Source organism: Grus americana, chromosome 1 (assembly GCF_028858705.1).
Source record: "Grus americana isolate bGruAme1 chromosome 1, bGruAme1.mat, whole genome shotgun sequence".
NCBI lineage: Eukaryota > Metazoa > Chordata > Aves > Gruiformes > Gruidae > Grus > Grus americana.
The window spans coordinates 1,724,127-1,737,617 of record NC_072852.1 but is presented as its reverse complement, the minus strand read 5'-3'; the positions used below and the strand labels follow the sequence as shown (position 1 = coordinate 1,737,617).

Sequence of the window (13,491 nt, the reverse complement as noted above, 5' to 3'; positions counted from 1 at the left end):
GAACGGGGTGGAGGATTGAAGCGTGCGGGGCTCAGGGAGGGACGCGGAGTCCCGCAGTGGAGGTGGCAGCGGTAGCGTACCTCTAACCCTCCGTGGGGACGAGGAAGCTGCGCGGGAGTTGCGTGGGGTCATGGTCAACCCCACGGAGGGCCGGAACCGTCCTGCGCGGCCGCGTTTCCCGCCCCCCCTTCCCCGGGCCGTGACGAGTGAGGGACCAAGATGGCGGCGCCCAGCCCCGGGGCAGCGGGGGGGGCCTGGGGGAGGCCGCCCGCCGTCACCCCCCAGCAGATCCGCGACCTCATCGATGGTGGCATCGCCCCCGAGGGCGCCAGTCCCGACGGGTGAGGGGAAGCGGGGGAGCCCCGCTGGCTCCGGGCCTGAGAGGGGCGGCCCGACCGTGTGGCACCGGCGTGGAGAGGGGGGGGATGTGAGGAGCCCTCGAAGTTATTGGGGGGGCACTGGGAGACGCTGAGGGGCCCTGGGAGATGACAGGGGATGTTTAGGGGGTGCTGGAGAGCGCTGCAAGGTATTGGGAGTTATTATGGAGGAGGGCTACTGGGAAAAGGGGGCGGTGGGGTGTGCTGGGAGGGACTGGGAAGCACTGGGAGGGCAGGGGCAGGTCAGTGACCTGTGGCGTTGTGGTGTCCCCGCAGCCTGAGCGAGCTGAACTGGCCACGTACCGAGGCTCTGTCCCAAAAAGCGTGGGGTCACACCGCAGAGGGGCACTGAGAGTCACAGGAGTTACTGGTGGGCGATGGGGAGCCTGGAAGGCACTGGGAGTGCTGGGCGGCTGAGCTCTGGGGGTACCTGGCTAAAGCCAAGCAACTGCGGTCGCCCTTGGAGGCGCGGTACATCCTTGACCAAACCAGTCCCGGATTTTGGTTTGCGGAGGGGTGTTGGGGGGAGGCTGAAGGGCCGCGGATGCCAGCGCTGGGAGCCGGTGTTCCAGGTACCGGGAGCTCAGGTGTGTCCCTGACTTCAGAGACGTGTCCTGATCGTTGGTCTGGTTTCAGTGGGCTTGGAAAACAAGCTTGTCACATCAAATCCCCATCTGCCATTGCTCTTGGTCACCGTGAATTGTTTAATGCACACCTTTGCTTGTTGCATTCTTGGTTTATTAGTAAAGTAATTAAAATCAGGGCTTGGGAGCTCCGGAGAAAGGGTTCTTGTAAGGGTAAGCCTGAAGGATGAGAGGGTAGATAGTGGTCTGTGCATTTTTTAATTAATGAAATCTTTCCAGGGAAGCATAGATGCTTCGCTTGCTGACTTGCTGTTCCTTTTAGGAAGGACAAATCTGACTGGTCAGAATCAGCTAATGGATCTTCGCAAATGGATGCTCTCTCCTTGGAGTCTGCCAGCAAGGAAGCTTATTTCAGCAGAGTAGAAACATTCACCATATCCTTTCTGATGCTCAGCTTCCATCCGTCCCCCACCTCGCTTTGCTGTCACCCTTCCCGTGGCTTCCCCGCAGGCTCCATCTTCTCAGAAGCTTTTCTTCTTCTTTGGCCAAATAAACCCTGGCCAAAGCTTTGCCTGGTTAACTCATAACTTGTTGAGTTTTATCCTTAACGCGAGCACCCGCTGAAGTGGGCGGGCAAACCCCACGAGCTGTCTCCTCTGGTTTGCGCCAAGTACGGCTGGACCAATGTGGAGTGCGACATGCTGAAGTGTTCCAGCTGCCAGGCCTTCCTCTGCGTCAGCCTGCAGCTCGCGTTTGACTTCAACAAGTGTACGTATGCTGGCATTCTGCGAGTACAGGGGTGGGCTGTAGGGTTTTGGGGGGTGTGTGCGCGTAAATGACTCCTGTAGTCTTGTCCTGGGTGGTGCTGGGTGTTTGATGTCTCTGAAAATAAAGTGCAAGTTGAATAAATGTCCTTTAGTTTGGGAGAATGTGGTGAAACTTCCTGCTTCTGTTGTCAGAGATGGGTTAGAATTGAATGGTTCCAGTTGAGAGGGATCTGTGATGATTATCTAGTCCAACTGCCCGACCACTTTGGGGCTGACCAAAAGTTAAAGCCTAAAAGTTAAGGCCATTGTCAGTCTTTAAGAGACATTTGGACAGGGATGGGGCATCAACCACTTCTTGAGGAAGCCCATTCCAGTGTTTGACCACCCTCTTGGTAACGAAATGTTCCCTGATACCAAGTCTGAACCTCCCCATTCCCGTGTGTCCTGTCACAGGATCCCAGGGAGAAGAGCTCAGCACCTCCCTCTCCACGCCCCCTCAGGAAGCTGTAGGGAGCAATGAGGTGGCCCCTCAGCCTCCTCTTCTCCAAACCACACAAACCTCAAGTCCTCAGCCGCTCCTCACAGGACATTCCTTCCAGCCCTTCCTCCAGCTTTGTTGCCCTCCTTGGGATGCATTCAAGTCCCTTTTTTAAATCTTGTTTCCTGATTGCTCAGTCTGCCGCCCTGATCTTCCTCTAAACTTCTAACGTGGGCTGTTGGTGGCTGCTGATCACCAACTCAGTCTGTAAATTGTGTAATTTAATTAACTCCACTGCCCTCTTTAAATCACTCAGACTACAGCAGTAAAGCTCCGCCGTCCTGTTGTCCTCACCACGCTCCCAACCCAGCACCAGTTTCCTTCCCCTGCCCGCAGAGCATCACCCGCTCCTGGTGCTGTGAGGTGCAGGCAGGGAACAGTAACAGCTCCCATCTCTCCCTTTTTGGACAACATGGGGCTGAGAGTGTGGCAGGAACAGTGGTGTCATCTCCACTTCTCAATTTTCCTGACCACAAGTCCCTGCTCCTGTTACCTGGAAGGTAGCAGAGAGCGCAGCCCTAATGTCTGACAAATGCAGCATGGGCCGTGTGTAATGGGGAGCTCTGAACATTGATGTCCGCTGTTTGTTCAGACTATCTTTTTTTAAAATAAACCTTGGCCTAATTATTCTGTTGGTAATTGCAGTGGTTTAGGAAAATCTAAAATAATCACAGGTTGGAAGAAAGGCTTGAAAAATAATTTGAAAAATAAGTGATTTGGTTCTGAAAGGTGTGAATAAGTTAAATTAAGTATCAGATTTTTAAAATTTTTTTTTTTTTTGTGGGGAGGGAAGCTTGATTTCCCGACATGGCAGTGATTTGGCTCCTACAGTCAGGGTGGAGAGGTCAGGCAAGTTAGCTCAGGACTGGCAGCAGCCCAGGAGGTAAAACTGGCAAGAGCAGGCTGTCCCTGTGCCTGTGGTTGGTTTGAGCTGTGTTTTCACTGCACTGCCTTCACTGCTGCAGGATCCACTGCTCCGTGGTTGCCCGCAGGGAGGCTGGAGGTGCGGCAGCTCCTTTTGGTGGGGAGGGAGATGAGTGTGAGGTGAGAGCTTCAGGCTCTGCAACCTGCAGCCTCGGGTGGCATCTGTCACCTGAGCCATGCTGAACGGGAGGAGCAGGGAAGCCCTTGTAGCCTGCTGCCTTCCTCTCCTGGTTTGGTTTTCCCAACCATTCCTCGAGGAGGTGGCTCCGCAGGGGAGTAGAAGTGAGCTTTGCCTTGCAGATAAGGAGCACTGCGTGGAGCTGAAGAAGGCGTTGTGCACCGCTCATGAGAAATTCTGCTTCTGGCCTGACAGCCCCTGCCCAGGTTGGTGTCTCAGAGCCCGGCTAGTGCACATGTCTGCCATTATTCCCTTTTTTCCTCCCTTTATGTCACTGCTTTTGTCTCCCATTGTAGGAATTATGGTTTCTTTTCACGTTCTCAAAGCAGGCAGTGTCATTGTAGTCCCCTCTTTCCCTCATGGGGACGATGAAACACACAGTGGCAAAGCAATGTCTCTGAGCAGCCTCAGCAGATAAACAACTGAGCAGTGCCTGGAGCTCCAGGCTGGGTTGTCCCCAGCCTCTCTTAATCTTTGAGTGCCTCAAGGGCAGTTGAAATGTTTTTTGGGTCGTAACTGGGAGAGGACGGGCAGGCTGGATGACATGGAATGCTCAAAGGGTGATAGATTTCATCTTCAGAGCTGCACTGCACCCCGGGGAAGGGTGGTTGCAAAGGAAGAAAGACTGTGCTCAGCTTTTCTTCTAAAAGCCAGGAGACTGTTACAGGGAGACCTTGACTGGACTCATCCCCTCTTCCCTGGGGTATAAGGAGAGGGTGGGAATGCTGGTAGCACAGCTCAGACCTCCCGCGTTTGCTTTCACCAGATCGGTTTGCCATGTTGCTGGTGGACGAGCCCAGAGCCCTTCTCCAGGATTTCCTGGACCGCTTTCAAAGCCTGTGTCAGCTGGAGCTGCAGCTGCCCTCCCTCAGACCAGAAGACGTGAAAAACATGGTGAGTTCCCATCTGCCCTCGAGATTGGGTGCGTTCAAGTCCCCAGCGATGATGCCAGGCATGCCTGCGCCAACCCTGACTGAAACAGTTGTGAGATTCAAACTGGAGACTCCAGCTTGCCGGGTAGAGGCAAAGCTGAGCCCTGGTGGCATTTGTGAGCGGTCCGACATTGCCTTGGCTTTCTCCTTGGACATTCCCTGCTTGGTGGTTTCACCTGGTGTTTTTGGAAGCGCATAAAAAGGGGTTTGGAAAGGCTCATCTTGACCAACGCAGGCACAGCTGTCACAATGATGTTGCCAGTGGGAAGTGGGCTGTAGTGTCCAGTTCCCACTCCGCGCCTTTCCTGGCATGTGTTGTGCTTTCTGGTGCCCGGCAGTAGTGATTTGGGGGTCCCACAGGCTCCTTTGGGAGCCCTCCCTGGTAGCTCCCACCCCTGTTTGTTACCTCCGAGCGCTCCATGAGATGCAGCAGCCTGCGGATCACCCCTCTGAGTGGTCGGGATCCCACTGGAGACAGTCATTGCTCTAGGTGGGATTGGGAATTTGGGGTGCCAGAGGCTCCCCCAGAGCAGAGGTGTGGGCAGAGGCCTGTGAAGGTGAGGAAGGCCTCTCGTGCAAGGCAGTCGTGTGAGGAGGCTCAGCAGGCAGGAGGCAAGAACGGGAGCTGCGGCACAAGAGGCTGGAGCGTAGCCACAGCCAGGAGCAAGCGTGGGATTGTCTCCTCGTAGGGACCTGGCCAGGCCCTGCTCTACTCCAGCCAAGTCTGGCTTGTTGGCCACTCGCTCACTGGGAAACAGATGGCTCTCAGCAGTGAGAAGCCGTATGGGAACTGGGGAACTCTTCAGCCATTCAGCAGAAATCGCAGAGGTGTTTTACGGTTGCCACCATGGGCTGGCTGAGCCATGAAACCCAACAGAGCCCCCCCCAAAAGAGACAGCATAAAGCCAATGGACATATTGTATCTTCACATCTAACTACCCATCTTGTCCCGCTAGCAGCAAGGTCTGGAGCTCAACTGACAGCCTTCAGGGACTCTTGTTTCTCGCTGTGCCTCAGCAACGGCTCCAGAAGCACTCGCAGTGTGCCTGGGCACAGGCAAACGCAGCCCCTGCTGCCTCCCTGGGATCAGAGGGACGGGTGTTCAGACTCAGGCTTGTTGTAAGCTGTGGAGCTGCGACCTGCTCTGCTGTTGGCTCATGCTAGCTCACACACCCAGCCCTTTTGGGGAGTGAAAAAGGGATTTTTCTCCATGTGGGATGTGGTTTGTGAGTAGAAGCGGTGTATTTTATCAGACTCTGCTGCCTTTCTCTGCCCTGCAGTCCCTGACAGAGGAGAAGATCAGCCTCCTTCTCCAGCTGATCGCGGAGGAATTGGAGCACAAAACGGATGGAGAGAAACCGCCGATGAAGTTTGCCACGGAAATACTGCAAGTGCACGTTCCTGCCTGCATCCTTGCTCTGTGCGGCTGGACCTGCAGGTGGGTAGTGGCATAGGACTGATACCAAAGTGTCCGCTGTGCTTCGTGGTTGCGGTGAAACCTGTCAGAGGCTGGAGGAATGTGGATGTCCCTCGTGAAATGTTCAGTATCCCTTATTTCACTATTTTATTATCTCCAGCCGTTAAAATTGACAGGCTTCCAGAAACACCAGTGCAAAGCTACCTAATCTAAAATAGATGTCTCCCTGAGATGGCAAAGTGTCTGAAACTCAGCTCATTGCTGATTTAGATGTTGAAGTCGATCCCTGAAATGTCATCCTCAGTAACGCTTCCATTGCTCGTCAGGCCTGTGGGAAGGGAGGGAAGGTTTGTGACCTGAAGGTTTGCGGCTTCCCAAAGTACACGCTGGGAGCAGAACAGCCGCGCTGTTTGTGCCTGAGGCAGCTTGCTGAAGGTGAAGTGATCTCTTACGGTACGGGCTGGAAAAGGGCTTACGGTGGGGAAGAACAGAGCTGCCGCTGAGGCTGGGCAGTTCGGGGGCTGACGATGGGGATGCTCTCGGCTGATAAGCCTTAACTGAGTGTGCTCCTGCTTCATGGCAAGCGAAAATGTAACCGAGCCAGTTTAAATCAACGCTATAAATGGAGTTTAATGGATTTGTTTTACTTCTTAGCACACAAAGGTATAAAACCAGTAAGTTTGTGCCTCAGCCCAGGGGTACTGAAGTCTTGAAACATGCTGACTCAGGTACCTGTGACTGTTCCTGTGCTCTGCCAAATACCTGCATCTGTTCTGAAAGCTGTAGTTTTGGGGAAGGGCCCAGACTCATCCTTGACCTTCCCTCATGATTTGGCTCTGTCCCCGCAGCACTGCGTCTGGCTCCGTGCACCTCTCGGTGATCACCTGCTCCCGCTGCATGAGGAAGGTGGGACTGTGGGGCTTTCACCAGCTGGAGTCTGCGGGGCCGGAGCTGGACTCCTGTGGCCCGAGCAGCACACCTCCAGCACCCGCTGAGCGCTTACCACTCGTGTCCACATCTCCACGCAGGATGCTCACGCGGAGCCAAGACAGTCTCCCTCCAGGCTCTGAGCAGGTATGGCCCAGCTCAGCTGGCCCGAGATGTCTGGGTGATACAGGGGCACAGAGGGGTCTGAGACTGATGTAGTTTGGGTGTCCACTGCCTTTTCCCTTGAAAGAGGCTCATTTGGGTGCTGTGTCTGTAGGCAATGTCCAACAGAAGTGGGTTGCTGCTGCCCTTGCTCCTTGCAGCTCTCTGTCCTCCCCTCCCTCAGCTGTCCTGTAGGAAGACACAAAAAGGGCCTTTCCAGCCAATATCCTTGTCTTGTCTAACTCAGTGCTCCACATCAGTGGCTGCCTTCACCCATGTCCAACTAAACGCATTTGAGATGTTTCTGGTGTGAAGGGAAGGTGGCGCGTCTCCTGCCAGGATGGCTGAGAAGGCTGTGGTCTCTTGTTTGAGCTGGGCAGGACCCCCCATCCCCTTCAGGCAGAGGACATGCTGGTGACCAGAGGAGCTCTATTAATTCCTTGCTCTTTCCCCACTGGCAGCATGAGAAGAGCCTGTCCCCAGCCCTTTCTCACCCGCGGGGTTGGGACTCTCCCATCCCCATGGACCGGGCTGAGTTGGAGGTGGCCAGCCCCACTCTGAGGAGCCGTCCCGTCACCCGTAGCATGGGGCAGGGGGACAACGTGGAGGTGCCATCCAGTCCTCTCCGCAGAGCCAAGCGGACACGGCTCTGCTCTTCCAGCAGCTCGGTGAGTGATCTGGATGCAGGCGCAGGGAGAGCCTGGGTGGGGAGGAGAGGGATCCAGGCAGGGTGCTGCTGATCCAGGGACTAGTCTTGTCCCTGTAGCCAGCTCAGGGCCAATGTTTAGGCATGGAGAGGGTTTTATCATGTCACTGGAGTCTGTTTTAAACCATGCTGTTGCTCTCCTCCTTCACTGTCACCTCCTCCCCTACCCAGGATACTTCTTTGAGGAGCTTCTTTGACCCCAGCTCTCAGCATCGTGACTGGTGTCCCTGGGTCAACGCAGTGGAGGGAGGGGAAGCCTCGGAGGATACCGCGACCCAGACAGAAAAGGAGCCTGCGAAGGCAGAGCCAGGCTGGCGAGTGGTACTGAACACGCTCCTCGCCACCAGAAAGTGCGACAGAGTGCCTGAGACAGAGCCTGTGGTGAGCCTGCGGGATCCCCAACCCCAAAACCAATTGCTTAAACACCACTTGCTCCAGCTTTGCCCATGACTGAAAGCCTTTGGGCAGAATTTGGGGTAGATGGGCTTCGTTCGGGCTAAATGCAAACCCAGCTGGGTAGCAAGGACCAAGTGTGTGTCTGCAGAGTCTCAGCTTCCCCTCCAGCTGCGCTGGCAGCCTCTCGGCCAGGTCTCATCCATTACAACGATGTGTTGTGCGCAGATCTGCTCAGGGGCTGCTATAAATAACAGCCTTTCCCGAGCGGCTCAGCGCTGCCCGAGATCCAGTTTCATTTCATGTCCCGATAGAGAGCTCCCAGCCCTCTCTGCAGACATCCTGACCACTGGCTCCTGTGGCTACCAGCCCTAGGCTGTTGGACCAGTGGGTTTGCTGAGCCAGAGGAGCAGAGCTGAGGCCACGGCCTCCCTCCCCAAGTGGCTGTGGAGCAGCCGGTACCTGCTGCTGCCTCCTCGGACCCACGGGCCCCATTATCCACTTGGATTTCTCCTGCCGGCTCCCCCCTGCTTTGCTGAGCTGCAGGGACCAGTGGAGCCATCCTGCTTCAGCATTTGTCTTGGGGACTTCGTGTAAGTTGTGTCCCCAACAGGCTGGTCCCTTCTGGCTGTGCCACGTGCCGGGAAAGTGCCAGCTGGTCCTGAAATAGGGCTAACAAAGAAGAGGAGCAAATTGATGTCCTGGCAGCCGATTACGATATTTCAGATGGGTTTTTTGCTGCAGTTTCTCCTTGGGTGCTTCGTAGCCAGGTCGATGGCAGTTGCAAGTCCTGTTGCGGTGCCTTAACCTTGTTGCTTTGCTCCCCTCTATCGCAGAGTCTCTCGGTGAAGTCCTGCAAGGTGTTCCGCATTTTCCGGCAGTGGGAGTGCATGAATTCCTCCTGAGTGGGCCGCTGCCTCTGGGAACCGCCGCCTGGCTGGCAGCAGAGGGGGAGCATCGCGTCAGTCCAGAAGAGATCCGCTTCGCAGTTGCTCCCACGGCAGCTCCGTGCGCTGGGGAGGGGATACCAAGGGGGCTCTGGGCCAAATGCAGCCCCCAGCGGCCGCTGGGACTCCCTCCTCCCTGATGGCCTTCCTTGGAGCCCCCCGCCTTCACAAATTGCTGCTGTAGCCCTTGGCTCCAAGCACTTCGACAGCCCCGTCTGGAGCTGGGACGTGCCGCGGGCGCGCGGGGCGATTGATATGCGGTCACCTCGTGTGGGTGACCGTCTTGGCCAGCTGTGAGCTGCCACCAGCGGTGTGGGGAAGTGAGGCCAGGTGGGAATAAACATTTCATTTTTGTGTTGGTTTTTTTTCTTACTGCTGGTGTGGTGCTTCTTCCCCGGGCAGGGTGAGCTCTGGACCTAGCACATGGCTGTTGTATCCCTCTGGATGCTCATCTTTGCAGGATCCGTCTCCAGCTGCCTCTCTCTCCTGTTTCCCACTCCTTGTTTCACCGTCTTCCCCGCCTGATGCGGGCTTTTTGCCCCGGCCTCAGCCCCTGTACATGCAGAGATGCCCACAGCCTCATACCCAAATACCTGCCAGCGTCTGACCTGGCAATCAACTGCCTGAAGCAGATCTAGTTGGGGGCTGATGTTCTCCCTGGGGTGATAAATCGCCTGGGCCAGAGTACAAAACCCCAGAAGTAGTTTTTTTTTTTTTCTTTTGAGCAAAGGAACCCCCTTTGGAGGGGGCTTGCCTCTGTTTCCCCAGCTCTGGGATTTCTTCTGCATCTCATCTTGCCCCATCCCTTCTGGGGCATTTTCTGGCCACCCTGTTCCTCAGAAGGCGGCGGCTGCCTCGGTCAGGGCTGATCCCCGTTCTCCCTGCACCCCAAAACTTGTGGGTGCACCTGCCCACCCTGGGGGGTTCCTGCTGGCTTGTTGGGTGGGTGGTGGCAGGAAACCCCTGGGGAGCAGCAGGGCTGCAGTTTGGGTGGGTCCCCTTCCTTTCCTAAGAGGGTCCTAATTACTTGGCCCTAACGAGGAGCTGCTTCACCCCAGGGCCAGGCTGGGAGTTGGGGTGGAGATGGGGGTGTCACCCCCCCCACCCACACTCCCCCACCCACACCCCCCACACCCCCCGGTACCCCAGAGGGGTGAGAATGGGCTGGGAAGTGGGGTCTGGACCCACAGCTCCCCTTTTGTTACACAGATGAAATGCAAAGATTTAAAAAAAATAAGATAAAATCCTGATTTTTTTTTTTCCCCTCCTGTTCTCCCAATTGTCTGGCGCTGGTCAGGGAGCATTGAGGCTGGGGAAATGGGGGACCCTCTACCCCCCACTCACCCGCTGCTCCACTCAAATACAGCACCGTGTTCCCCTTTGTCTCCCCAAATTCCTCCCAGCGTAGCTCACTCGGGGTGTGGATCTGACCCCCCTGGGATGCGTTACCTCCTGTCCCAGCCAGACTCAGGGCTGGAGGGGCACATTGTGGCATTAAACGGAGGAAATCGCCCCCCACACGCACACTTGTGGGGTGAGGTTACCTCTTTTCTCAGACTTTTTGGGGTGCATCGGCTGCGGCTCCTTCCTGTGTGGGGAGGAAGCGTTGGGGCAAATTTTTGGGGTGATGCTGGGGTCAGGAATGCGGGATGTCCGCCCCGGGTGTGGAGGTGCCACGCCAGAGCCCCGCCGGTTTGAGAGACACCCACTAGCGCTGTCGTCACGCACCCCGCTGTCATCTCCGGGGTGCTGGCGGGTGCCTGCTCTGTCCTGTCCGGTTGGGTAAACTGAGGCACGGGAAATGCTTTGCCGGTGTCGCACCGGAAAGTCGGCACGGTGACTCGTGCCTGGCCGTTTCCCACATCGCTGCTTTGTGATCCAGGGTGGGGAGGAGTTTGGGTTCAATGGTGGCTTCCCCGGGGTGACGCTGGCCACCTCACCCTGACGTCCTGCCGGGTGGGGGACACCTGCGCTGGGCCGCCGCGCCCCGGCGGGGTCTCGAACCCGCGGATTCTCCAACACTTTTTTTTTTTTTTCTCTCCCCCCACACACACTACAACTCCCGGCGTGCCGCGGGGCGGGCGGGGCCGGCGCAGCGTTACCGGCGCAACCAATAGGGACGGTGCGGGGTGGTGAGGTCACTGCGGGTGACGTCAGGGGTCCAGAGAGAGGCTCCGGCAGAGGCGACCGGAGCGGGGCTCGCGGCTGAGGGAGCGCGAGGCGGCGCGGAGCGGGGGGGGGGCCCGGGCGGCGGCGGCACCACCACCACCACCACCACCACCACCACCACCGGCGGCACCACAGGAGGAGGGCGGCGACGACAGCGACAGAGGCGACAGCGGCGGCGACAGCAGCGGCGGCGGCGGCGGCGGCGGGGGGGGTCCCAGCGGCTCGGAGCCCGGCACCCCCCCGCTCCACTCGGTGCCGGGCGTCCCCGGTCCGTGGCGGCGGCGCTGACAGCCCGCCCGGAGCACCGGGGGCGGCCGCGGCCACCATGTCCTCCCCCAGCCCGGGCAAGAGGCGGATGGACACCGACGTGGTCAAGCTGTATCCTTCCCGCACCCCCCTAACCCCCCCTCCCTCCTCCGCCGGCAGCCCCCGGGGGCGAGTCCGCCTCCTCGGCCGGGCCTGCACCGGGGTGGGGGGGGCGGAGGGGCACCGGGACCCCCCTCCGGTGCTGCTCCCCCCATCCCCCCGGGCGGCAGCAGCGCCCCTGTCTGAGGCCAGGCCTAGGCCTCTCCTCAGAGCTGGGGGCTGGCCCTGCCTCCCCTGGAGTGAGGGCCCCCCTTATCGGGGGGGGGGGTATGCGTAACCCCCCCTCCTACCTTCCCTTATGGGGGGGCTTATCCCCCTCTGTGGCTTGACAGCCACCAGCGGGGTTCCCTGGGGGTGTCCCTGCAGGTGCCCCTTCTCCCCCCCCCTTAGTGAAGGCCCCCCCCCGGCCTGGGTGCCCTGCACCCCCCCTTGCCTGCCCTGGCCTGCGGCCCAGCCGCTGGGGGAGGGCGAGGAAGGGGAGAACAGCTCCAGCAGCCACAGCCCAAAGAAAGGCTTTTGTGGTGTTTATTATTATTTACTCCCTGATTTCAGCCTGCGTTTCACGAAGCTTCTGGTGCCGGCTTAGGGATTTAATATTTTGGGGGGAGTGGGGGGGGGGGGCCCATGGGGACTGGCTCACAGCAGACCCGTGTCTGGGTGACGGGGGGGGGGGGGGGGGGGGGCAGGCGAAGAGCTCCAGGCAGCGGGGCTGGGGCCCGCAGCCCATCTCACAAGAGGTCCCGTTTATGTAACGCTCCAGGTTAGGTTAGGCTTTATTATTTTTATTTTTTCTCCCCTTTCTGTGAAAGATCTGTTTATATTTTTTCTCCTAATTTTTATTCTTGGCCCTTTACAGGGTGGCGAATCCTTTTTCTCTCTGTCTGGAGTGTGGGTGGCGTTGAAAAATATCATTGGGAATTTGGTCCTAGGATTGTTTTATTAATAGTTTTTGTTTACAAGGTGGCGGTGTGTGCTGAGAAAGGGTAGAAATGACAAGAGTGGCTGAAATGTTTTTCAGTTCTGTTGACTGAATGTGCCTGACCTCCCTCAGCAGGACTTGGGTCTGGTGGCTCTAACTTGGTGGTGTCGAGGGGCTGAGAAATAGGTCTGATTTAGTTTCCAGAGAGAGATAAACAAACTTAGTTGGATTTTGTGGGGTTTTTTTGGAGGGGGGGGGAGGGAGGAGCAGCACCGCTCCTGTTTGTGGCAAGAAGGTGGCTTATCGAAGGAAACTTCTGTTTGACATTCAGCCTGTGCGTTTCTCTCTACAAAGCTGCTCTTCGTATATTTTTTCACCTTGTTTTTAAGCAAATAGGAAATGACTACCGATCATGCTTGAATCAGAGCTATTTTTATCCGGGGGTTTAAAGTTACACACATGTCATACTCTGCCGAACGCCAATTGCGATCGATGGTTAATCGCACCGGGAGGAGGGTCGGGAATTCCAGCTGTTTAGTGTGTGTGTGGGGAAATACTATCCCTAAGAAAGATTTTCTGGAAAGAGGTCTGGGCCGGAGAGGGGCTGAGGCCCAACCTGATCCACTGCTGCTCTCCTTTCCCCTCCCCCTCTCTCTCTCTTTTTTTTTTTTCTTCCCCTTTTTTGTTCGATTTCTAGCTGGCATCTCCAGCGATCGCAGCATTTTAGGAGACAAAGAGCAGGTTTTTCTGAAGTGGCTTTGCTTGCTCTGTATTTCTAGCGGCAGCCGGGCCATGCAGTGGTAGGTAGAAAGCCCTGAATATCTGGCATTCCTCCCGATGCTGGGTAGTTTCCGCTCTGCTCTTTTTCTCCCCCCTGACAAAAGAAACCCAAGGCTTTTCCAAAAACGAAGCTCTTGTTATTGTCAGAGCAGCCTTCCCGGTGTTTTGAGGGGTGAGGGTTAGAGCGGTTGGTCTCCTGCGGACAACAAACTTAGGAAGTTGGATGTGTCAGATGACTCTGCTCACCACTCCTCCCTCCCCAGCCTTTTTTTTGTTTGTCTGCCTGACTTGCCTCGCCTGCCCGGGGTGAGCTGCAGCTTGCTAGGCCCAGACTCCAGAGACGCTTCCCTGGGGAATCTTCCTCTCTGGAAGCTGATTTGAAATGAGGGTCTGATTCGAGACAGG

General features: G+C 56.9%; 2 protein-coding genes across 2 annotated transcripts in view; both read left to right on the top strand.

The window, feature by feature from the left end:
* The first annotated feature begins 15 nt into the window (after positions 1-15).
* Positions 16-9,210, top strand: ZC3HC1 (zinc finger C3HC-type containing 1). Its single transcript, XM_054848382.1, has 10 exons — positions 16-341; positions 1,284-1,395; positions 1,579-1,729; positions 3,491-3,574; positions 4,135-4,262; positions 5,581-5,738; positions 6,566-6,791; positions 7,268-7,474; positions 7,684-7,893; positions 8,742-9,210. Exons 1-10 carry the CDS (start codon positions 220-222, stop codon positions 8,808-8,810), a joined length of 1,467 nt encoding a protein of 488 aa, XP_054704357.1. The 5' UTR covers positions 16-219; the 3' UTR covers positions 8,811-9,210.
* A 1,817-nt stretch (positions 9,211-11,027) lies between these two features.
* Positions 11,028-13,491, top strand: part of UBE2H (ubiquitin conjugating enzyme E2 H) — a 53,577-nt gene continuing 51,113 nt past the window's right edge. The window contains exon 1 of the mRNA XM_054848409.1: positions 11,028-11,399. Within this exon, the coding sequence (XP_054704384.1) occupies positions 11,347-11,399 (53 nt within the window). The 5' untranslated portion in view covers positions 11,028-11,346. The remainder of the gene's footprint in view (positions 11,400-13,491) is intronic.

Excerpts from the sequence above, each read along its gene's own strand:
- ZC3HC1 (XM_054848382.1), top strand. The coding sequence starts at position 220 with ATGGCGGCGCCCAGCCCCGGGGCAGCGGGGGGGGCCTGGGGGAGGCCG. Across the intron at positions 3,575-4,134 it reads GCCTGACAGCCCCTGCCCAG|ATCGGTTTGCCATGTTGCTG; the intron begins GTTGGTGTCTCA and ends TGCTTTCACCAG. Across the intron at positions 5,739-6,565 it reads CTGTGCGGCTGGACCTGCAG|CACTGCGTCTGGCTCCGTGC; the intron begins GTGGGTAGTGGC and ends CTGTCCCCGCAG.